Source organism: Styela clava, chromosome 3 (assembly GCF_964204865.1).
Source record: "Styela clava chromosome 3, kaStyClav1.hap1.2, whole genome shotgun sequence".
Lineage (NCBI taxonomy): Eukaryota > Metazoa > Chordata > Ascidiacea > Stolidobranchia > Styelidae > Styela > Styela clava.
The window spans coordinates 16,858,872-16,885,631 of NC_135252.1; the positions used below are offsets into that span (position 1 = coordinate 16,858,872).

Sequence of the window (26,760 nt, forward strand, 5' to 3'; positions counted from 1 at the left end):
CGTATATTTTTAAGAATTAAAATACCTTTTTACTTTCATATCAGACTTAATAAATTTTTTGTTTAAATCATAGACGTCGTCGGGGTTGATGATACTACCGATACCGTTTAACCAAAGACGATAACAAGCTTTGCAAATTTACTTCTGCTACGAATCGAACACAAGTTTGTCTCCAGGCTCAGAAAACTCATTATTTAGTATTAACAAATGTACATCGTTAAAAATTTTATGCTTGCCTCTGACCCATTTTGGATAATTTGATTTGGTTGTCATCGTCTTATACCATTTTATATCTCTCAATGAGGCTATTTGAGTATACCTGTAATGAGCGTAAGATACCGGTAGTGGCGCACCAAGAATTTCTGAAGGAAGAGGGGCATTTATAATTAAAAAATTTGTGACACCAAAATATTATGTAATATTCTGTATTGTACATTTTACGAAGAATCCATTACGACGTCATATATTCTTCTTTTTGAAATGCATCATGACGTTTAATAGACTTTCAATTTTCCACGAAATTCATTATGACATTATAATTAGATTTCTGCATTTGTTTATTATACAAAATTGCAGGTATAAGAAACATTTCTCACTACGTAAGTCGATTTCGAAATTGGAAACAAGTAGGAAGTTTAAAGCTGTAATGAATCGTCATGTAACCAAAAACATGACGTTATAATACACGTTTCTAGTCGCATGCGAAGGGCCTTTGGCTTTCAAATTAGTAAATACCTATTTAGAAATAAACAAAAATAAATAACTAGCCCTGCACACTCCCCATTCATCTATGCTTTCGGAGAGATGTTGATACTTTTTTCTCATAGATGTGAGAAAATCCTAAATACTGTGAGGATATGATGTCACATATTTTGGTATAGATCCGAAATAACTCTAAAATCAGATTACCCTTTCTAACGAAGATTGGAATGAAGTTTTAAAAGGAGGTTTATCAAATATCTTTATCTTAGGCCCAAAGTTTATGTTCATTTTCTTGGTCCGTCGAATATTGCCGGTGTCGTTAGCACAACGAAAATAGTTCATAACGACAAACTTCGAACGTGAATAGGTAGAATAATTTCAAAAAATGTGTTGAGCGTGAGCCTGACTCTAATTTTCACATTTATAGACTCGTTTGATCCATTTTCCCGAGAACTAATATTAGTTATAGTGTTTGCGCAAGGAGAAAATGCATTATAGCAGAAGTGGGCGCCAGGTAAAATATTAGCATTAGTATCAACGACATAATGTTCGATTAGGCAAGAATATTATTATTAACAGCCGCCCATGACTGAAATACGAGTGAGTGTATGTTTGAAATGATGAAATATTGCGCTGTTCTGTGAATCTAGTCAACTTTCTTGGGACAAAATTGTGATTGTATATCCAACAAAAATTGTATTGTACAAAATACCTCATTTAGATATCCCACATCCGCCAATATAGGCCATAATATCTGTTATAAAGATAATGAATAGAATATCCTTGAATTGAATTTACCAAATACCGTTCACGAACTTCCAACTTCCACCAAAAAATATTCGACTAGCGGAAATCAAATCAATTTTCCAATATATATTTCAGGATATTTCGATAACGTATGGAAGTTTAATGATATCAAATTCGAATAGAACTATAGTTTAAATTCATTGCCAGGGTTGCTTTCATATCACGGATTAAAAATTTCTATATGTGGATGTCATTATCATCAGTTTAATTGGCATCGATTATCAGAATTTGATTAGGCCATTTCCACGGAATTCAATGCAGTATTATTTTTTATGTGTCGCCATGAGGAAGACTATTGTTAACTTTTTTCAAAATATCGGATGTAAAAGTGTATAAAAAGGCGTCATTTCTCACTGTAAATCACAGTTTCGTCGAATCAAACTCAGACAAACAACAGGAAAGATGAACACAACAATTTTGATTCTTCTCATGCTAGGACTTGGCATCAAGTAAGTTACAACTAACAAATATTTGTCAAGCTGCTTTTACTTACCTACCCGGATCAAATGTATATCAAATGTTGAAAGAAATTGTCAAGTAAATCCATTTGCATGGCCGAGATAATCATTCCAATTAACCAACTTCCGCAAAAAAACAGTGCACCTCACAATTTAATGCAATAAACCTAAAGATTCATAACAATATATTTTTATGACAGTCGACTTAGCTTAATTCTCAAACGACAATAATCAGTTAATGTGAAAACATTTGTTTATTCATGTTCCATCGCCAAACGAGAGACGGTGCCTCCACGGACAAAGCCAAAAAATTTCCCAGAATTACTCTTCGACTGGTCCAAAAACTCAAAATAAAGTTTTTTTTGTTTGATTATCAATTTATATCAAGGAGTTTTCAAATAACTTGAAAATTCCATGTAGTATTTACAAATATATCTATCAGTAATTTTCCTAATGTCAAAAATTATCTTTTTTTAGTGCAAAATCTCTGGAGGAAAGTAAGTTCTAAATTATATTTCAATTATAACTCATTTCAATTTATTTCTTCTTTTTATGATTCTGCAGAGATATATATTTTGAACTTCGGTTCGAGACTATTGATCTGGTAAATTTACCACATTTTATTACTGCATCCCACCCTGACCACGTCATCCAAAAATTACTTCATTTCGGCTTCACAATCACGTTAAAACGGGGGAGATGGCTGGATTTAGTGAGTTTGTTATCATTGTCGCAGACACCAATACGGGAAATCGTCGTCATATTGTGGCAAGCTGTATTACGTGATTGTGTCGTCGCATTGACGTAATGTTTGTATGTGAGGGCAAATATTGTCGTTCTACGCTCACTAGAAGTCCTTGTGGTATTGGACTACACTAGACCCTGTAACCGTAGCTATTCCATCTTCGTTCAGGTGTGATTTGGGGGAAATTAAGCGTAAAATATTTCGGTCTTCGGGATTTTTCACGACTTTCGTTCATGAAATTGCTCTTTTGTCCGTACAATTGTTCATATTAGCACGGAATCAGAACAATTTTCTGAGTTAACTCTATTTTTTACTAGGAAAAGCGGACCAACATGACAATGGAAAGTGGTATTATCCTCATTCCTACGACCAACAAGACAATGGAAAGGGGTATTATTCTCATCACTACGACCAACAAGACAATGGAAAGTGGTATTATCCTCATCACTACGACCAACAAGACAATGGAAAGGGGTATTATCACTACGACCAACAAGACAATGGAAAGTGGTATTATCCTCATCACTACGACCAACAAGACAATGGAAAGGGGTATTATCACTACGACCAACAAGACAATGGAAAGTGGTATTATCCTCATCACTACGACCAACAAGACAATGGAAAGTGGTATTATCCTCATCACTACGACCAACAAGACAATGGAAAGGGGTATTATCACTACGACCAACAAGACAATGGAAAGTGGTATTATCCTCATCACTACGACCAACAAGACAATGGAAAGGGGTATTATCCTCATTTCTACGACCAACAAGACAATGGAAAGGGGTATTATTCTCATCACTACGACCAACAAGACAATGGAAAGGGGTATTATGGCGGCGGATACGATCAATGAAAAAGTTTTGAACAGCTACGGGACTAGAAGACGGACGGAACCGGCAGAACATATATAGATATTTCTTGTTTTCTTTGATTAAAGGCTAGCCTTATTATTCAGAATATAACACTACATTGCATTCAACATTTGTATGTTTATTGTGTTTAGAGTGATGTTTTGGGAAATTTGGCACAAATGGGTTTTATCAAGAGGCTTAGAGTTTAGACGATTCAGTTTTTATTAACGAGAAGAACACGGGGCATAACGCCAACTATATTCTGACCCTGTCACTACCTGCTGATTAAAACGTACCCACCTTGTATCAACTATTATGTTGAAACTGGCATCCCACGAAGGCATTTTGCAATAAAAGTTTTGTTATCCCCAAAATGAGAGCAGAAGTTGTAGCCGAATTGTTTTAATCAGCTGTCGGCTTAGATTTTTCGGTAACCAGATGTGAAAACCGGATTTGGAGTGGGTTCGATGATTGTTTTTGCTGACATCCTCCCCTGCATCATTTCAAGACTGTCGCAGGAGAATACGTTCCGATAATTGGTCCACTAAAAAATTCAGAATAACAACATCTTGAATATATCAAGCATCATTTATTGCTTGTCGTTGATACATTTCAATGTGATGAGTGCAATCGCTTTGCTCCCACCAGTTCATCTATTTTGGGATCTGGGTGGGACAGTGCTCTTATATCACGTCTCATTTCCATTATTTTGCACAATCTTATTTTAATAGCGAGTAGCCCAACGCAGTGATTTTCAACCTTTTTTGTATCGCGGAACACTTTTTTTATTCTAAAATTGTGGCGGAACACCAAATGAGATTTTTGGAAATAAACTATATTATGCAATTAACTGACATCGATCATTTCGGAATAAAATAAATTAACGAAATTAATAATAGCTTGTCAACTTCAGCTGGAAAAGACGTTACACATTCCGAATCAGAGCTACCGATGAGCTAGGAACAGAAATGGTATTTTAGCGTAATATCTGGGCCTGTTTCGATGAGTTTCCATATTTTATTCTGTCTGGAATTTAATTAAGTGAGACAAACACGTAGCTCTTTCTCAACGACTCTCAATTTTTCGTGTTTTTTATACTCTTATGGCGGCCAAGAAAAGGGTTGGCAAAATCGAATATTTTTTCGAATTAAAAAATTCGAATATTCTTAACAAATACCGAATTGTCCAATACCGAATATTTTTATACGCAGCAGGGTCCAAAACGTCGAAGATAGATTTGGAAATTGATAGAAACATCGAAAATCGGCAACAAAGCGATTTTTACTGGTTAATTTCGTCATACTCGCTGATATTTTGTCCTCCTGAACGTTTTCAAATTCCCGCCATTTGTTCTTTTTTGCGCAACTATTAATTCCTGTGGGTCGGCGGAGATCGAAGTTTTATATTATTGGTATAACTATGAGTTCACATCAGCGACAGATTTTAATGACATTAAGAAGTGATTTCAAAGCCAAATTAATTGTATTCTTATATTTATCTTTTGCGCCGACTCTGATCTAACTTATCGCAAATTAAACGTCCCAATTTTAAGCAAAAAATATTATCATTATCGTCAACGGGATGCACACATTTATTATTAAGACGACAATTGACTTTCAGTGTTATTTTCGAAATAAATCAATTTGATACTGTGATTGGATAAATCTGTGAAGCTGCGATTGCGTGAATCATGAATGTTGATAAAAATTCTGAAATAAAGGCATTTCTACGTTGTCGTTAGACAGGACTCTTGAACGATATTTTACATACGCGACCTGATACCAAAAAAATTGTAAACAATTCTGTGCCCAAGTGCTGTGCCCTTTTCGTACCTAGTAGAAGGGAAGGCGCTAGTTATAATTAATCACCTCAAGTTTACCATTTATTTTTCAACAAATCAATACCCCGACCATTATCATAGCTAATATCGTTACCGAGAAATTCACAATTTTATTTACGGAATTTGCAAATTCAACACTCCTCTTGACGATTTTGATGATGCCACGCCCTAATTAATACTGCAAGAAAAGCTTCAAAATGCAACGAATGTAATCAATTCCGATGATGACTCCATCCATGGTCGAGTATAATGTTCACATTTTTGAAACATTATTTGGTCAAGGATGAAATGTATCACTAAAAATACACGCCGAGCTATTAGAAAGTCCATTAAAAGGAAGTATGGCCTGTCATTTCTTATCTGGTTATAGGTTTTTACAGTGGTACAGTGGCCCCGGTTGCTCATTGTATATCGTATTCTCTCTTTTATCTTCCACTCGCAGCGTTTGTCTCGTTTGTTTTCGGTTTCTTTTACTAAATCATCGGGGCCGATCGGGGCCAAAGTGACTATAAACCAAGTGAGGACAACCATTGGTAACGTTATAAGCGCTCGTGTGACGTCACACCAGCCATTTTGTGTCCAGAGCGTCATCGCTGTATGATCCTAACTAACTGATTTAAACCTGCGATCGTTAAACAGCTGATTAAAAAAAAACGATGCTCAATAATTCGGACCAAACTTTCGCAGCAGCAAAACATATGAGCATTCTTCTGAAAATTTAATTATCCGCAGATGTTTCTCAGATAACTCGGCTCGGCGGTATGGTCAGCATATACGAAGTTAGGGTTAAAGTCATCCAACTTCACTCGATAAATCAACAACCCGATAACCACAAAATATTAAACAAAAAGATACACATTTTATTATTAAATTATTATAAAATTCCTGGTGTAATTATCGCTATTTGCACAGAACCTATTTTAACAAACTGACGGAACTACAACACAAATTATACTACAGAAACTTGCACTATTTTTGCGGTACATGTCAGGATATTAAAATATTCGTATCGCAAATTTTCAACAAGGTGTACATTGCCAAAATAATATCCAAAAAATATACTACATGCATGGAATGAAGGATAACGGCGTATATCAAGTTTACAAGAACATATAATAATCTGGAGTGTATGAAATAATATATTATCTATTTGACTTGAGCTCTTGCCGCAGGTCTACTAGCATACCGTTTTCAATAATTTTATTTTTCTCTTCTTTTGCGTGAATATTTAACCTTAAATTGAGAAAACGTTTCAAAATTTTAAAAGAGATATTGTGCCAAGATGGGAAATTATATTTCAAGCAACTTTATCTGTCAGAAAAGTAACAGGCAACATATATTATGAAAGGCATTAATATTTGCGCGAAATATAGTTTATACTTCGCGCAAAAATACAATTGCTTTTTTGGATGGGTGGCATAAATATTGGGTAAAAAACTATCAATTTTCAAATATTTATCAGGTGTGTAATACCTGAAAAGAGTTAGTAACGATTGTGGGCATTCATCGGGATTGACACTTTCATAGAAACAAACAAACAATTTAAACCCCGTGTCTTTATAGGGTTCCCCCGGAAACATCAAGGCTAATTTTTCACCGTTGGATATCGATAAAATTACAATTAAGTTTTATTAACGAGAACGTAGAAGACATGATGACGTCGCTAGATCACCTAGTAAATATTTTACATTTTTCGACGCAAAAGAATCGAAATATCCTGCGAATAATAAGTTGATAAGAGATGCAACACCAGTCGCGGCGGCTGGGTTTTAAATTTTGTACCTTATAATGTACATTCTTCGATGAAATTCATTAGGCCGCACAATGTGCTAGCCATGAGATCCTTTAAATTCTATAATTTATGGAGCAACTGTTGCAACAGCTCGTTAAATTAAGAAACATTTTTCCGAGAAAATTCATTTCATCAGCTTCTGGAATGATTAATGTAAAACGCAGGCTTTAAACTTTCGGCATGGTGTGAACAGGTATCATAATACCAGTTCAAATAGTACCTGATTTAAACGTATGTATTAGGTTAATGACGTTTCACACTTGCGAAGGAAAGCGATATGTGTTTTTCATACGGAACGTTGCGACGTAATTGCGTAACTAAGTAATTAGGGAACGTCGTTGTTTAACTCAAGTTGGCGCAGTGGACATTTCAAGAATTGGAGAACATTGAATGAAATAACTTATACAATTTTACTGGTGCACACGACACATTATATCTAATATCAAAAGCTATTCTTAACCTATGCAAATGTGTCGATGTCATATTAGGTTAAAACAAGCAAATCGAAGTTTTTGTTATTTAACTCAAAAGCGTTTCAAAAAAATTCCACGCTTTTCAATTTTGCCGATTTTTGTATGATAATCGCGACATTTTATTTCCATCTCATAATTGTAATTATTCTTCTATATTGTCTTTCAAACAATATAAAACTTTTCTGCATATAATATAAGGTTCGTGAGATATGAGGTTTCAAAGTTGTATAACTCACACGGGATGATAAGATAACTATCGCAACTTTCACGAAACCGCACGATACCAGTATGATTCCACGAGGCAATTAGCAAATAAAAATGATGAAATTACTCGAATGAAATGCAAAACAGTAAAAAATCTTCAAACAAATTGACGAATGAGACCGACTGACGAAGATAAAACAAACCGACGCTGCCGCTTTCCCCCGATTCGCTGGACACAAAATGACGTCCGATATGCATCATTGCACTCGGTGTCTCCACTTGGTTTATAGTCACTTTGATCGGGGCTAGTCCCGAAATTATGACGACACAATGCCGACGTTTCTTACAACAACGTGTTGACATATTCACGCATTCCTTCTCGTTCGTTGGTTGCTTGAAGAGTTGATAGTTTCCTCGCCTTCGTTTTTGTCGCTTGTTTCGCTATTTGAATCAGTTAGAGACCTTTAGTCCATTTGCTTTCGATTTTCCACATTCCTTTTGAGCTCCTCACTTCTTTCCGGCTTCGCATTTCTTAGCCTTAGACCTCATAATGAATAAGGTTGATGCACTACTTCGCACTCCGTTTTCGCAGCTGCCGCTGGAACAAAAATTAGAGGTACAGCGTCTTGGGCCTTATCAACCAAAAAATTGTTCTCTGGAACAATCCCATGACGGAGGAAAGCGTCGGCGTACATTCTGCGCAGAAACTTGGTATAAAAAACACGAATGGTTGTGTTACAGCGAGGACAAAAATGCACTTTTTTGTTTTTATTGCCTACTTTTTGCTACCGCCCGTGACTCACGTTGGTGTATATTTGGTTTTAGAGATATTAAACATCTTTCCGAGCGTGCCAGGGATCATCAATCTTCTATGGAGCATCTGGACAATGCAGTAAAATACCGAACATTCGGAAATGTTAATATTGCAGCACAGTTGGATGAAGGACGCGCGGTTTCTATTCGTCAACACAACCAAAACGTCGTCGTCTTGATGCCGCAACTGTTTCGAAAGGGACATCTAAGGATATCCAAAATGATTTGCTCGACTCAATGTATAAAATTTATTTACAACATTTGGCTCTGGAAATTGAGAATTGCCAATTCCTTTCGATTCAGTCTGACGAGACAACTGACATCACGTGCGTTTCCCAACTGGCTGTGATTTTTCGGTTTGTGAAAGATGGTAAACCTACCGAGAGATTTCACAGCTTTGTACCAATCGTTAATCGCACGGCTTGTGGGATATCGGCTGTACTGAAAGAAGTGTTACAGCCTTACAACACGAAGTCAAAATTGATAGTTCAAACTTATGACGGCGCGGCAGTCATGAGTGGGTCGAAACATGGTGTTCAAGTTTATATAAAAGAAGATTTTCCTCATGCGCATTTTTTACATTGTTATGCACACCAATTTAACCTCGTTATTAAAAATATGTGTCTTGATACCCCTATCGTCCGTATATTTTTTGCAAATGTTTCGGGGTTTTCTTCATTTTTTTCCGTTTCGCCGAAGCGCTCTGACCTCCTTCGCCAGATATGTAGCCGCCGTCTCCCAGCTTGTGCACCAACACGTTGGAACTTCCAATCACGCGTGGTACAGGGCAGGTCCGAAATTAGGTCTGAGCTCATTGAGTGTTTCAATGGCATTGAGAGCTCTCCGGTTTGGGACGAACGCTCTGTGAGGGAGGCGGCAGGTCTAAAGCGTCTGCTAGAAGATGGTGAGTTTTCATTTTTTCTCGCTTTTTTCTCCACAATATTCTATCACGTGGATGTATTATACTGCGCATTGCAGTCAAGGCTAATGGATGGAGAGCGTCTGTGCAGTCGTGTATTTCAGACTTCTGCGATGCTGTATCTCGTATCCGGGAAACAATAAAATACGACGACACATGGAGTGCTTCTTTACGCCGCGTGCAAACAACGCAGCGTTTGATTTTGTCTGCAAAGGAATGCTGTGACATTCTGGTGAATCAAATAGGCGATCGTCTGCGCACTGAACACCTTGCCGCGTTCTCTTTGATGAACCCCAAAATTTTTTCAAAATTTGCACGTCAATTTCCCATCCATTTGTTGGCTACTGTCATTTTACCCCATGATAAACGTGGGTAAATTGGAAAATGAATTGCGATGTATATACACCAATCAAACTTTTTTGAACATCACATCAACTTGCGCGCTCTATGGGTTCCTCATAGATAACACTCTAGTAACTACCTTTGCGGCGTCTGCAAAACTTCTGGACATCATTTTGACGACGCCTATTTCTTCCGCCGACGCAGAGCGAACATTCAGCACGCTGAAGCGTATTAAAACGTATCTCAGAAACACAATGAGATTAAATTCCTTGGCTGTTTTATCCATTCACAGAGACGTTATTTCTGGGATGCATGACTTTAATCAGCGCGTTATTGAGCATTTTGCTTCCAAGAAACCGCGGCGTGTTGCATATATGTTCAAGCAGTAGAAGTCTAGCAGCATATATATCTATGAGTGAGCGACGCATGTCCTTATCTTTGCATAACTTTCCTTTCTTCATAGTAACGTTTTAAACCTTATTTTAGGTTTTGTCTGCTTTCCCGAAGTTTCTGTTAATATGTCATTGTATTTATCTGGGTAAATATTGTCTTTTCTTTTGAAAGAGGTTTCAAAATAAACTATGTCTATATTTATTAATCCCTTGACTTTGACCGGTTTTAAAGACACTTTCTTATCGTTAAAAATTGTCGCTTTTGCCGATTGGTTGTTACCGATGGAATGGTTTTTATACTCATAAAATGATGAGAGAACTTACAGCGCTCATCCTGTCCCCGTAGATGGGGGTGACTTGGTCCCGCAGTAGCTTGCCCCGGTTGTCAAAATGACCACGCGCCGCCACTGGGTTTTTATATCGGCTTTTGACTCATTTCCACGGCATTTTTAAATCTATGCTATTTATATGGTACTCCCGTGGTATGTGAACCAAGATGGCGGACACACGAACGTAGTATGTGTACCAAGTTAGGGTTAGGCCATAACTCCAGGTACAAATACTATAGGAGTCACCTGGCTAGTCCCCGAACTCGTAATAGAACTAAAATAAGGAAAATTGGAACAAAATTATGGCCTAACCTGGTACACATATTACGTTCTGGTGTCCAACGTCTTGGTTTGCATATTACAGGAGTACCATTTATATAACTCGAATTTTCTGACGACCTAAAATAGCCGTTTTCACCATGTATCGAAAACGTCTTTGTAACTGTTAATTTCCGATAATGATTTTCTATTCGGGACATGCATGCGGAGGCTAATAACATCTTTAAAATCTGGTAACTTTATTTTAGATATCTTAGTTGGGTTGACGTTTCTACATTTACGGACTGGTGTCGGCCCGCTTTTTGCAAAATAACAGTAGAAGCCGAGGGTGAATTCTCGCGTAATCCAAGCAATCGATTTACCGGCGCGAGTTCCGTGCCCAAGCAAAGCGGTACAGATTACGTGGTATCGTACATACGAATAGTAAAATGTCATTCGAATATCTTAATATTCTATTCGCTATTCGATTATTTTGCCCAGCCCTAGACCGGCCATGCTCAAAAAGCCCATTTCGCAAAGATAGGTAGGTAGTGGAAAAGGTAGCAAGATTGAAAGCGCTTGTGAACCGCGGCTTTGTGAAATTTATATAAATTTATCGGACGGTTAAATATCAGTTATGATGTCATAATATCGCAAAAAGCAATTTTGCGAACACCGGTTGGAAATCACTGGCCTAACGCATCAGAAACAGGCACACCAGAAAACAAGCTTGGGAGAGTTTTTCGTGCCCTTCACGATTTAATTCTTGCAGAATAGCGTGCATATTTTTCAAATATATAAAATTAAAACTTTATTTAGAAATTTCCCTTTTGAAAGTCATCTCTCGTGTAAGGCAACAAGATAGTTTCGAATTCAGAATCGTGTTTTTTGCACAATTCAGACGCAAGCAGACGGAAGAACAGTGCGTACTCATGTTATGCGAACTAATTTCGAACATTAATACTTGACCTAAATGTACAATGCACACTGCACTGTAGATTCTTGACAACTTACGATCAGGTGCATATGCCTTTCATAAACAATGATCGGCATTCATATAAGGCAGGGGTGGGCACAATTTTTTAGTATAAGAGCCGCATGCTGCAAGTCAGAACTTTAAAAGAGCCGCAGAATTTGTGAATTTATTAATATTATCGAAATACCACGAACAGAAAAGAAATTCACACAAGAGTCTAATAACAATAAATAGATAAACAAGGCAACTCTGACAACTCTGTTTTTATCACGTACTTTTTTGGACACATCGCACAGTAACTTAGAGTCTTAGACTAACTAACCGCAATCAAGCTGCAATATCGCCGACGCATCAATAAACAATGACCATTGTGACGAAAGATTTGCTGACTCGACTGACTTAAATTCAACGCTACAGCGATTTTCATACTAAAACATAATTTGTCCTAATTATTGACGAAAACTTCTTTACGACTGTTAATAAATTAAACGAGTTTACATTAAAGTTTTTCTCGTAGTTAAAATTTGGATAATAAATTATGTTAGCGAGAAGAGCCGCACAAAAAGTCTGGTGAGCCGCGTGCGGCTCGCGAGCCGCGGTGTGCCCACCCCTGATATAAGGCATCTGTATTTGTCACGTTGAACAAGGTTTGTTACGTAATAAATTCATCGAAATGGTGTCGTATTTTTGAGAAACACTGTACTTGCATGACATCAAAAGTGTACTGGACAGTGCTTATGTGTCACAGTCAAAAAACCGCTCCAAGGTCCCCCTAAAACTGCTTTGCAGATCCCTAAGCGTCCGCGAACCTAATTTTAGTACAGTTGTGCTAGCGTTTAACTTGTCGTTCACGAATGAATTAAAATGCCGAGTTTCATTTCCTGTGTGGCAAAAACACTTGTAATCTGAAAAAGTGTGTCTATTATCTTGTCATTTAGCCCAGTGGTGTTGGGAAGTCTGATGAGCAGATTCTTTACAGATTACCAACTTGAGTGTCTTTGTATAAATCCAATGTTTGAGAATGAAGCATAACACATTTAACCTAATGTAAGTCTAACTGTTAACAAAGATCTTAATACAACCAAATACTCCAATCAGTTAAATAGAAAATAACACAAACATGTATGATACAGGTAGAGAGAAATGGCATAGAAACAGGATGGCAGAAATGGCATATCCCAATATCTCCCCTTCGTAATAGAAAAAGATATTTGTTTTTCAAAATATCACAAAATGACAAAGTGAATAAATAACGAAATAGCAACAGGTAAAGAAACATTTGAACAGCAATACACAAAGAAATAAAAATTGTTCAGTATTCATTATCAAATGTCTTATTTTATCACATAGAACAGTCAGTATAGTCATGTTCATTCAGACAGCCCTGGCTTGTTGTAAGGCTGTAGGCGTCTCAATGCCAGAGGTAATCTTGTTGGGTGCGTGGCTGGACGAGAAATAGCTGAGGGATTAGTTTGGCTTGACAAAGGGCGAAAAGGTGGGGGCCCCGAATTTGGAGGGTGGTTAGCTCTGGAGATATGGCTAGAATGTGGCAGATTGGGTGATATGGGAATTGTAGCTTGGGGTTCGAACAAAATAGGCTTTAGGAATCTCCGGTTTCGTGCGACTGTTTCAGTCTAGTTATGTTGTCCTCAGTTGGAGGAAAAGGAATAGACATAGGCCTGGTCGGAAGTGATTGAACTCGTTGATTTGTGATTGAGGGTTTTGTGGGAGACCTTGTGCTCGTAAGAGAGTTTATTGAGCTGGCATTAGGTGATGGCAGTGGAAAACTCTTCGGTAGGATGTCCAATGCTATACATGCATCTTTACTTAAATATAGATGGCGTAGCTTTATCCCAGGTTCAGTAAAGTATAGTTGTTGTTTTGTTTGTTTACCATATCCAATAATATTTATGTTTACGTTGGCATAGCAGTAAGCTTTGATAGTACTACCTCCTACTATGCGAATGCTTTTGTTACATTTTTGTAGAACTCTCTTCGATATGTGCAAATATGAAATATATGGATGTTCAGCGACACATATTGATGCTCCACTGTCCGGTAGTGCTGTCACAGGTTTGGAGCAGATGCTGTTTGCTGTAGACGAAGTATGAGAGATCTGAATTTTGATTTCAGCTAATGAGGAGTGTGGATCTCCAACGTTATAAAGTGAAATTACGCTCAGATTGGCTTTTTCATCCACAGAATCTGAGTCTGACTGGGACTCGGATGATGTCATGGACTGTGCCTGTATTGCATTGCTTTTTGCGGAGAAGCATACTTTCTTGTAATGATTATCTTTTCGACAGTGAGAACAAGTTTTTCCCCATGCTGAGCATCGATTCTTCCTGTCCATTTCTGTGGATCCATGATTAAGACTGCCACATCCCCTACATGCAATACGTCCTGAAGATGACTTCTTGCTAGGGCTTCTCTTTTGACGTTGTCTTTGTATGGCGAAGTGTGATACAGAATATGATTGTGTGTGGCTGTGTATCGTTTCTTGATTTCGAATAGCCGATTCGTAAGCGGTGGCATACTTAACAACTTCCTCTAATGTAATGAGGGCCTTTTTGTCTGCGCATTTGGACAGTATGTCAGCCCGAAGGGTTGTGTTGCAGATGCCCTTGATGAGCTAATCCCGAACGTGCCAGTCGGTTTGATCAAACTTGCATGCTTCGCTTGGGCATATGTATTCGCAGTCGTGTGCCACAGAAAGCAGTCTGGCTACAAACTGTGTGACTGTTTCCCCAGTATGTTGCTGCATGTCCATGAATTTTGTTCTGTGCGTAAGAGGATTTAATTCTAGTGTGACAATGTTCCTGATTTTAGATAGGAATTCCTTTTCGGTTAAGTCTCTGAACTCTGAACATGTGTTGTTGATGATTTTTTGAACTGCCTGATCACATGCAGAGTAAAGTAAATCATTGGCATGAACACTTGCATGTGGTTGAAGGTTCTTGAATGTTGTCCACACGGATAAAGCAGTGCGAAAATCAGAACTAGACATTCTAGTTGAGAATTCAGGTAACTTTACGGGCAGATTTAGTTTGGTGGGCTGAGAAGAGTTGGATATGTTTTGCTGAGAATGATTCAATATTTTAATTTGATGTGCTAAGATTGTTATACCCAAATCACTTTTAAGAGTATTTTTGTCCAGCTGTGGTAATTCAGTCTCAGTGAGCTTATTAGCATGAAATGTATTTCCATATTCATCGGATCTCTCATCGGGGATGCCGAGAGATTTGAAAAAAGTACTCCAGCTGGTAGCATCTGTTAGTCGCAGCGCCATGTTGGGAAGTCTGATGAGCAGATTCTTTACAGATTACCAACTTGAGTGTCTTTGTATAAATCCAATGTTTGTGAATGAAGCATAACACATTTAACCCAATGTAAGTCTAACTGTTAACAAAGATCTTAATACAACCAAATACTCCAATCAGTTAAATAGAAAATAACACAAACATGTATGATACAGGTAGAGAGAAATGGCATAGAAACAGGATGGCAGAAATGGCATATCCCAATAAGTGGTACCCAACCTTTCTACCCTGTCGGACCGGTAAAATTAAAGTAGGCCTAAATGTACTCGCGGACCGGCAAAAATTGTAATGAACGGAACAGAGAAAAATAACATATATTTGCGCAATATATGTAATGTCGGGCACTCAATATGCTTCTAGACAAAAAAGACACAGTCAAAATCATTTCACACAAACAAAAACTATCAAATAATGTGCCGCCGTAAATTGAAATGGGTGAAACATAAAATAATACCATTGTTACAGGCAGAAATTTAATTTTAACCTATTAGTTTTAGTTATTCTGGTCCCGATAAACATGTTCAGACTTGCTCTCGTTTATTTATTCGTTTGTTTATATTAAGAGCCCTTACCGAGAGAAAGTTTTGGCAATGATGGTGCAATACTCTCTTATATCAGCTGATTTGTATTCATGCCCTTGTGTTTCTTATTGTATTATACTAAATGTCCTATTTATTAGTGTGGGAGAGGAGGGTTGGTAGCATAAAAGTCATATTGGGGATGGCAAAATAGGGATGGCAAAATACGGTCGAAAGGTGGCAGATTAGGGATGGCGAAATAGGGACGAAAAGCCAAATTGGGGATGGCAAAATGCGGTCGAAGCGTGGCAGATTAGGGATGGCGAAATACGGTCGAATGGTGGCAGATTAGGGATGGCAAAATACGGTCGAAGCGTGGTGGCAGATTAGGGATGGCAAAATGCGGTCGATGGCTGTCACTTTTTGCCAAATCGACTGTCATAATGCGCTGTTTAGTATACAGATAACAATAAACAATTGCCTCAAAATTACAAAGAAATATGGCCAAAGTGTTTAGATTTGGGGCTGATGAAATGGATTAGTACCTGTCAAATTCGGGCTGGGAAAACACAGTCGATGAGTGTCAAAATGGGATGGCGAAATGGGGTCGAAGCGTGGCAGATTACGGATGGCGAAATGCGGTCGAAGCGTGGCAGATTAGGGATGGCAAAATGCGGTCGAAGCGTGGTGGCAGATTAGGGATGGCGAAATACGGTCGAAGCGTGGCAGATTAGGGATGGCAAAATGCGGTCGAAGCGTGGTGGCAGATTAGGGATGCCGAAATACGGTCGAAGCGTGGCAGGTTAGGGATGGCAAAATACGGTCGAAGCGTGGCAGATTAGGGATGGCGAAATGCGGACGAAGCGTGTCAAATTGGGGGTGGCGAAATAGGGTCGATTCCTGTCAGGTTAGAGATGATGAAATATGGTCGATGCGTGTCAGATTAAGGAGGGCGAAATAGGGCAGTGGGTTGACGGGTGTCATGTTAAGGAAGGCGAAATGCGTGTCAGATTTGGAAACGAACATTGTCAAATTTAAGGAACTAATCTGATCAGTGTTTCACATTTTAAAATACATTTAAAAGGTATTGTCCGATTTTACATATTGTCTTTATTTTATGATTAATTTTAATGTTTTACATATTATTACATTTTTCTCATCAAGTCTTGAACATTTTTTTATATTTTTCTGATTAATAATTTTAATACAATCTTTTAATGTTTGATATATTATTACGTTTCTCTCATCAAGTTTTGGGTACTCCTGAAGTATGCGCACCAAGATGTCGCACAACCTGAACCCTAACCTGGTACACAACCTGAGTTCAGGTTGTGCGCCAGCTTGTTGCGCATATTTCAAGAGGTCTGCATTGGCTGGCATAGCATTGTGGATCGTGCCATCATTTATGAGGTCATATGTTTTATCTCTTTCGTCATGGAAATTTCAATTTTTCCCTGGTATTATTGTCCCTACAATTTTTTACGCCACCCCGAAGCCTGCGATATTTCTATTCCAAATACTGTTATTAAACAATTCTTTTCAATTACAAATACTTTAAATTGCTCAAGTATATATGTAGAAGAATCCTGTTTTGCTTTAAAATATTTTGGCATAATTCACGATCACACTGCATGAAGAGTTCATTCTCCGTGTTTCGTTAATTTCAATTCTCAAAATTTCTTTCGAAGTTAATTGGTTTTATAATTTGAATATAACCTTTTGATGTAAAGATGTGTTCGATATATTATGCTATAAAATGATTTTTATGATATTGGGTGAATTCCTATCTAGAGGAGAGTCTTTGAATAGGAATATACGTTGTAGTATTACTCACTTTGGTATAATATTATTCATGAAAACGCGACAAACTATTTGAACTGCGTAAAAATGAAAATGCGACTTTTGTATAACACTGGCAAAGAATCTACAAAAGGCAAGGTAATTAAACATAGGGATTTTGGTATAAACAGTTCAAAAACCAACTAATAGAAGATTTCAACACAAAATGTTGGAAACCACCAAATTCATCCATTTTATCGTTTTTCAGAAAGAAAATGTCGAAGAATAGTTTGACTTTTTAGGAATCTTCTTGCATGCTTTACTTCTTGAGGAACATAATTACCATTACTTGGTACAGAATCCAACCTATGTCTTACTGGATAGCGAAGGAGCAACTTATAAATTAATGTGTTACGTGTAACGCAAGTCTTGTTCTCTGTTGCAATTGAATTCCAAAGAAAGACGCATTTGAGAGGAATTTTTCGTGCTGTTTGGAATAGGGTGGGTTAGACCTTGGTGCTATATATATCCGCATTGTTTAATATTTAATGGTGCTTATAACTGGCGTAGTTTCGTGCACCGTTATTTCGCGTTCAAATGCGTTTGATGAGGTATTAATTTTGAGCTAGTAATACGTTCAATATTCATATCTAATGATTGTAATATTTGTTCTGGTGAGTATAAGATACAAAAAGGCTTTCTAGATTTTCAATTGAAATCAAATGAAATTATACTTTCAAAAACTTATAGGCGAAATGTTTTGAAAACATTCTGCGCTGAGCAGGGTCTCTATAATTGTACGGACATTTAGCGAAATAAAGCCAGTGAAATACTTCCCTGAATATTCGACATTTACACTGGAGTCAAATTACTACTAATCTGCAACTGAAAATTTTCAACCTAATTGTTTTTGAACTTTACAAAACAATCTCAAACATTTGATGGTCAGAAAACGCTAATGTTTCATGTAGTAGTCAGGGAACACGCAATTTGATGGGTTAGTCTAGCAGGAATGGCGAACCTTTTTAAAGAATTGGGTCGAAAATTATTGTTGTATTGTAGAAAAGAAGACTGTGGTTCGTAGACAGGGTTGTCCAAAACGAATCAAATATTCGAATACATTTTCGGCTGATTTTCGAATAATATATAGTCTCTTTTCATCGTAAACACGGTTTTTCATTTTTGCGGGAATCTTCAAACGATTTTACACATTCATTTCCATTACGTCAAGAAATTGAAGATTATTCAATGTCGTAATTGTTATGATACCCAATAAATTGTCGCAAGTCGGAAAACAAGTCGATTTATTAGAGAAAATAATCAATACTTTTTCCCGCTTTATGGCAAATAATTTTGATAATGATATTTGAAAGTTTCGACTTTTTACTGGGATGATTTTCTGTTGTGCAAATTATTCATATCCATGACCGATACCAGCATATAAAATTATTATGCGTTATTAATTTAGTTTTGTTTAACGTAACTTATGGTTGCGACGACAATTTGTGAGCATAAAATGTGTAGTGAACTGCCCGATATTATTCATTTTTGATTCCTATTTTCGGATTTACTGAATAATAAAAGTATTATTACTCTGAAATCTACTGGAATTTGTGGACTTAAAATGTGTGGCAAGGTGCCCGAATATAATTAATTTCTGATTCGTATTCACAAAATAATATTACTCAAAAATACACTACACCGACTTAAAATGTGTGGTAAAGTGCCCGAATATAATTAATTGCTGATTCGTATTTTCGTATTCACAAAATAATAAAAGTATTATTACTCCAAAATACAACAGCAATTTGTGGGCTTAAAATGTGTGGTAAAGTGCCCGAATATAATTAATTGCTGATTCGTATTTTCGTATTCACAAAACAATAAAAGTATTATTACTCCAAAATACAACGGCAATTTGTGGGCTTAAAATGTGTGGTAAAGCGCCTGAATATAATTAATTTTTGATTCGTATTTTCAGACTCTTGGAAGAATTGTCCCAAGTCGGAAAAATAATTTATACTTTATCCCGCTTTTTGGCAAATAATTTGAATAATGGTTGGTATTTGAAAGTATGAACTTTTTACCAGGATGATTTTGTGTTGCGCCAAATATTCAAATCCATGACCGATACCACTATTTCAAATGCCTTGCCATATTAATTTAAATCTGTTAACGTAACTAACTCATGATTACGTCGACTTATAAAAGAATAAAAGCGTTACTATCCTAAAATATATATCGCAGTAATCTGTGAATATGAAATGCTTGGTAATATAGCCAGTTATTCCATTGTTTATTGCATGCAAATTCCTTCGCATATTATAGATAGGGGTGGGCAAAATCGAATATTTTTTTCGAATCGAATAGTTCGAATATTTTCAACGAATACCGAATAGTCGAATAACGAATATTTTTTATACACAACAGGAGGTCTACAACGTCGGTCGATACTCCCTTTGAAAATTAATAAAGACATTGAAAAATCGGCTACGAAGCGTTTTTTACTGGTTAATTTCGTCATAATCATGATTGTTTTTGTCACCGTGACCGTTTTTGCGGTGATATATAATCTATAATACCGCCCTTTCTGTTATTTGCAAGTATTAATTCTTTCGCGTCGGCGGACATCGACATTTATATTTCGGGTTTACCCGTGCGTTCACGTCGGCAACAGCTGTTAAAACCATTAGGGATTGATGTAAAAACCCAAATTAATATTATTCTAATTTTTATCATTTGCGTTAGCTTTCATATTACTTATCAACGTTTGTAAATTTACCGTCATAATATTAGGCGAACGGTGATATTATTATCGATACCGGGATGCAGATATTTATTAAGACAATACCGTAATTAACTTTGCTATGCTTTTCTATGGTGTCTATGTTACTTTACAGATAAACCTCGCAGAGCTGCGATTGCCTCAATCCCGAATGTTGATTTAAAATAGTGACTAAATAATTCGGCAATAAAGGCATTTTTGCGTGGCCATATGACGAGATGACGTTAATAAACAGCGCTTCTTGAATAATAATTTGCATATGCGACCTAATGCTGAAAAAATTGCACTTTTGTGCCTAATAGATGGTCAGGCGCTATTTATAACTACCGGTAACTCTTCCAAGTTCCGACGTTTTCTTTCAACAAACCGCGCGGTCATTATAGCTAATATCGTTACCGAGTAATTCACAATTTTATTTACGGAATTTGCGAATTCACTTTTACTTCTCTTGACAATTTTGACAATGTTACGCCCTATTTATTAGTGCAAAAATGCTCAAAATATAACGAATGTAATCATTTCCGACGATACAACAATTCGTAAACGAGACAGTGCGCGTTGTTACATCGAAATTCACGATTGATTTTACGCCATACTCCTGTTCACGATTTTTCTACACTCCACCCGCCATGCATGCCCGAGTGAAATGTTTACACTTTCGAAACATTATTTGGTCAAGAATGAAAGGGATCACCAAAGAAATATTTGAAAGTACATTAAAAGAACTATGTCCTGCCATTTCTTTTCTGGTCATAGCTTGTTCGTGTTATACTATGTATATATGGTTTCACGCAAAAGTTAATTCAACTTTTAATTTTCGTTAAACAAATTCATGTTTGGTTCATTCATGAAACGGCTAATCACGTGCCGCCAATCATACGGAGTTTAAAATCTGGAATATTTATTTTAAATACCTCATCTGATTTAACGTTTCTAAATTTAGGGAACGGTGTCGGTACCTATTTGTGCAACATAGGGAATTGAAATGAACGATCAAAACGCAAAGAAAACAAATAACACCACAACGCAAAAACGATTTTTCAAATTTGTCTGTTAGCGAGCGAGCTTGTAGGTGAATTCTCGCGCAATTCACGATCGGTTCACAGACGTTCCGTGTCCAAGCGAAGCGACGCAGATCACGTGGTACCCGATATTCGAATAGTAAAATGCCATTCGAATAAATCAATATTCGATTCGCTATTCGAATATTTCGCCCAGCCCTAATTACCTTAGTCCTTCAACTTCAAATGTATTCGAAACAGTGAACTATTCGGTATTGGCCACTCGTAGGTATTTAATTGATGAGAAACCCGCTGCCGCAATTTTTCAGTGAGACTCATAATCTTTGAAGTTGAAGGACTAAGGTAATATCTTGTACTCGATTTTATGTAATTTGTGTAATACTAATTACCGAAATATGTTCCAACGCTACGGTAAATATTCCCGTGGTTTCAAAAGAGCTTTGAAACGGGATTTCACTGTATGAGAATTGCATTTTTAGATTGGCTTTCTGCCATGTTGAAGTCACTACCACTCTAATCACAACCCCCTAACGACTACGTGATTGAAGAGGCGTTAGAAACTCTTCATTTCATTTTCAGTTTTCCACGATAAAAACAGTGAATGAGGAGGCCTCTTTATTTCATTTTATTCAGTTTTCCACGATAAAAACAATCTCAAAACTTTCCAAGACTAGACTAACATTGAAAACATATTGAACGGTATATATGTAGGGATGAATTAAATGTCCCTGAACTAAATGACCAGAGAGTTTGACAAGCCCGTGAATCGATGCACTAAGAACGACCAGAGATCGTAGGTTTTATGGTATTTTCAAATTTGAGGTAATGGCATTGGTTACTTAAGATATGTAAATGGTGAAGGACTCAAAGTAAGGTATAAGGCATTAAAAAGTGGTATAATGGTCTATAATGGTCTAGTTGTTGTCACTAAGTAGGTTTAAAAAAAATCATCATCATCAATCATTTCAAAATTGAGCAACATTAAAGTTGGCTCGTGTAATATGATATGATTTTGAAAGTTTTATATTATAGAAACGAAAGCGCACTGACATGAGAGTGAGAGTATATTCCTTCAAATGGCCACAATGAATCATGTATACAGCACCTAATGAAAGTGATGAATTGAATATTCCCGTTTTTGAAGAAATACCGTTCACAAGCAACAAGAAATATATGACATTGGAAGGCATAGAGAGTGAGGGATAAATGCTAATTGGAGTGCTTAGTATCAGCAATAGTGTCAGCATCAGCATTTCTCTGATTACAGGGAATTAATAAAAATAGAAGAAAGAACACCAATGTTAAATTATAAATTACAATAGTTTTTCATTCTGCTTTTAAGAAAATTACAAGCAGGACATTCATGAGAAAACATGCAAATGTCAGTGAACCATGCATGTTTATTCATACATGCGCGCAAGAAAGAAGTTGTAAACGGAAATAAAGGGTGACCGTACATTTGAACCCATGTACATTTGAACCCATGCGTATATCCACGGGTTCAATCTACATGCGGGTGCTAAAACCCATGGGTTAGGGTTAGTATGGGTTTAACTATCCGTGAAACAAAAAAAATTCCATAGGTGCAATAGCATACAGGTGCAATTGTCATGGGTTCAAATGTACGTGGGTTCAAATGTAATGGAACCGAAATAAAGAGATGACATTTGAGATAACATTAAGCACATAATTTGAGATGACATGATGCTATAAAGATATCGGGTATAAATGCAAAATGGGAAATCCTACATCATTTACAGTAAGGTTCAAAATGTAAACACAAAAATTGGGATATCCAACCAATAAAAAATTATTACATTTTGAGAAATTAATTTATAATATTTTATAATAATGAAAGCATATAACACCAGTATATCATATTGATTCGAAATGTTGTCACACAATTACATGTGTTTCCATGCATAGTTTGGCATATTAAAACATGAACTTAACCAAAGGACTTAGTAAATGCTAGGACATTATCTTGGGGAAGACATATTCATATTTTCACTGCAAGCTTTCAAGATTACACACTGAAAACTATTGCTACAGAAAGTAATCAGGAAGTTCATTATAGAATATATATAACAGCATATGCACCCACCCACATAAATAACAAGTTTATCTTATAACAAGAACAAAATAACACAGTATGGAGTAGTAGCAGAGAAATTGTTATTTTAGGATTGCAGACAATGCATTAGTACAAAGTGGTTATGATTCATGAATGAAAATCACATCTTATTGATTGACTTCAAAACAAACAAGGACTAGACAAAGTATATAATATCGTGTACACAAATGCTACAGTCCCCATAAATAGTGTTTAATAATTGGCAAAAAATACTGAAAGCAAATTAAAACATAATTCTGTATCTTGGAAAAATGTAATCTCAAACAAATGCAATTTAGTATGTTGCACGTTATTGGAAGAAAAAAATAAATATTTGGAATTTGTGTACACAAGTTGAAGTCAGTGACATTAATTTGAACAGTAGCACAAATAGAGCTATTAGGTTATTAAACGACGCTTCCGTAGTATGTGCACTGAGATGGCGTAAAACCTGATAACCCTAACCTAGTACACATACTATGTTCAGGCTGTGTGCCATCTTGGTGCACTTGCTGGGACGGGATGCACACACGGGAGCACCTATTAAACATATAAAGGTATTCAATCTCAGCGATTGTGTGATCTCAGTGATTTTAGGTAGGGTTAGGAACTGAATTTTATGAGAATGTCTTCAAGACACGAAAATGGAAATCACAAAAGTAAGTGAGATTGCATACTAGTGGCAAGTCGAAATGATAAAATATTTGTGGAAGTAAAGGATCAGACCAGGAGAATGCACTCTTTCAAATGTTTGTGTAAATAAAATGATAACTATAGGGCTGACTATGTGCTATTAGGTGAAATCTATGAAAAAGTTGATCTGTCATAAAAATGTTTAGATTAGCTGGATGAATAACCTTGGATGCAACAATTGGAATACAGTTTGCATAAAAAACAGTAGCAATAAATAAACTATAAAACAAGATTAACAATGAGAGTGATTTTTATGATTGATCCAAGTTACATTAACAAAAATAGGAAAATTATTTTAATAGAAGCAATTATGGCAAATAAACAACTCTTACTAACATATGGATTAGCAAACATACACTAAAGTTTAATGTTTTATATGCCCTTTACAAATAACAAGTTTAGGTCTAATTTCTCATTTAACATTTGCCTTATAAGCTAAAATGCTGAATAAATATTAAATATTACTAGATTAGAATGGTTCCTTTATGAAATTTGAACATAGGTAATCATATTCCAAGAACTTGTGAAATACTACACGAAGCTATTGTGTTAGAAAGTATCTTCAATACATTTTTGTACCAGGGTAAAGTTACTATAACAAAATAGGAACCTCTATCAGCTGAACGATTATTATCTCTTTTTAATGAATTGTCCGAAGCAATGATCAGCAATGATACCAAATCTGAACTGAAACGTAAGTTTCAGCACTTCAAATTCATAAACATTCTCAAGTTTCAGTATATTTGCAGATTGAACCAATACACAGTGGAGTATGTGAGCCGGTCATCAACTTCAAAACACAGTTTTGAAGTACAGAGATAGTTTTGGAGATAAAACTATATTAAGTCCCATGTCACAATTCATTTGTGGGCATGTAGTGGACATATGGATCGTTTTGTTATTATGTTGTTGTTCTTTGACAAATATTGAAAAACCGCTTTTCTTGTTGATTACAGGACGAATTGCTTTGAAATTTTCAATGGTTTAAGATTGATTTGCCTGAAGGCTATTACTTTCATATATTTCCAATATTTCTGAGAGCTGCATGGAATTCATTTCTTTTGTGCTATGACCTCATCAAAAATTGCCACCATGTGGCGGTTTATCGTGCGAACGAGTCACGAGGTCAGCAAACATTGGTGCTTCTAGTGTTTAGCGAACCGTCAAAGGTAAGCTGGACTACTGCTTCGCTCAGGCTGCGTGTCCATATATTTGAGCATCGCTCTCTTGTTGAAAGTGCAAACTATAAAGTTCTTGATCCCCTTTCTGGCACAAATAGACTCACTTCAGTCATTGCAGCAATATCCCTAAAGACTAGATAACCTTAATCTTCATATCTGAAATTATATCAAAATACTTGACAGAGTTTCAAGTAGTCATTATAGACTTAATGTCATTTACGATAAAATTTTATAATGGAATTGGAAGTTCGGGCTTTTACTACAGTTAATTAACATGATATGTGTCTCGCTCGGATTAACGATAGGATCTACATATCTATCCCAGGAGAGAGATAATGGACCAGATGGTGGAGGAAGCTGTAACCGACCAGCGGTTATGTGAACCACCCAACTGCGACGAGGAGTCCAGTAATCCTCTCGCACATAACCATGGGGTGACGAGCGTATTCCTAACGATCTCCACATTTAAACCTGCGAACCTACACAGACTGACATAGTGCTGTAGTGTAAGTAATAAGAGGTGCGATGCCAAGCTTATTCCGCTTACAGGCTTAGCACGATGAGCCACACCACTGCTAATTTGAAGTTAGACAATTCAGCAATTAAATATACCGGTATCAAATAGTTAGAATGCATAATAACATTTTGCTTAGGTCTGCGGAGTTCACTCAAACAGTCAAATGTCTCTAGCAGTTTCAGTTTTTAGTTTATCGCTTGCTCCACACAATGCTGCAATGTTACTGGTAGGCTACCGTACCAGTCCCAATTTGACATACCGTGTTCGTGCCTACATCTTGCCACACAATAATTCTACCGCGAAGGCATACCGGTAGTCCGATGATACGGTAGTCTACCGTTACCACAGTAATTAAAAGTCCAAGTCTGGTAACTCTGGCATATGCAGATACATTCAGGCTACATGCTAAACTTAAGAACCTTAAAATGTTCGTACGGTACCGGTATACGGTACGGTAACACTGACACCATGCCCTTCACTTTCTCAAACGTCGCCATCCCTAATCTGCCAACACAATTCGACCGCATTTTGCCATCCCTAATCTGCCACTACGCTTCGACCGCATTTTGCCATCCCTAATCTGCCACCACGCTTCGACCGCATTTTGCCATCCCTAATCTGCCACCATTCGACCGCATTTTGCCATCCCTAATCTGCCACGCTTCGACCGCATTTCGCCATCCCCAATATGACTTTTCGACCCTATTTTGCCATCCCTAATCTGCCACCTTTCGACCGTATTTTGCCATCCCTATTCTGCCATCCCCAATATGACTTTTATGCTACCACCACTATAGGTGTGGGAGACAGTGCAATGAGGCCTGGTCACATGAATTTCTTTGTTAGAAGCTGCGATTACTTTGCGGCATTGATTTGCAAATTGTAGGGATTTAATTATGCTAATTTAGAATTGCTAAGATAT

At 36.8% G+C, this 26,760-nt stretch overlaps 1 protein-coding gene across 1 annotated transcript; it reads left to right on the forward strand.

Annotated features, from left to right (window-relative positions):
• Positions 1-1,818: 1,818 nt before the first annotated feature.
• Positions 1,819-3,700, forward strand: LOC120348601 (uncharacterized). Its single transcript, XM_039418763.2, has 3 exons — positions 1,819-1,958; positions 2,445-2,464; positions 3,030-3,700. The coding sequence occupies exons 1-3, from the start codon at positions 1,912-1,914 to the stop codon at positions 3,572-3,574; spliced, it is 612 nt and encodes a 203-aa protein (XP_039274697.2). The 5' UTR covers positions 1,819-1,911; the 3' UTR covers positions 3,575-3,700.
• Positions 3,701-26,760: the final 23,060 nt, after the last annotated feature.

Excerpts from the sequence above, each read along its gene's own strand:
- LOC120348601 (XM_039418763.2), top strand. The coding sequence starts at position 1,912 with ATGAACACAACAATTTTGATTCTTCTCATGCTAGGACTTGGCATCAA. Across the intron at positions 1,959-2,444 it reads ATGCTAGGACTTGGCATCAA|TGCAAAATCTCTGGAGGAAA; the intron begins GTAAGTTACAAC and ends ATCTTTTTTTAG. Across the intron at positions 2,465-3,029 it reads TGCAAAATCTCTGGAGGAAA|GAAAAGCGGACCAACATGAC; the intron begins GTAAGTTCTAAA and ends ATTTTTTACTAG.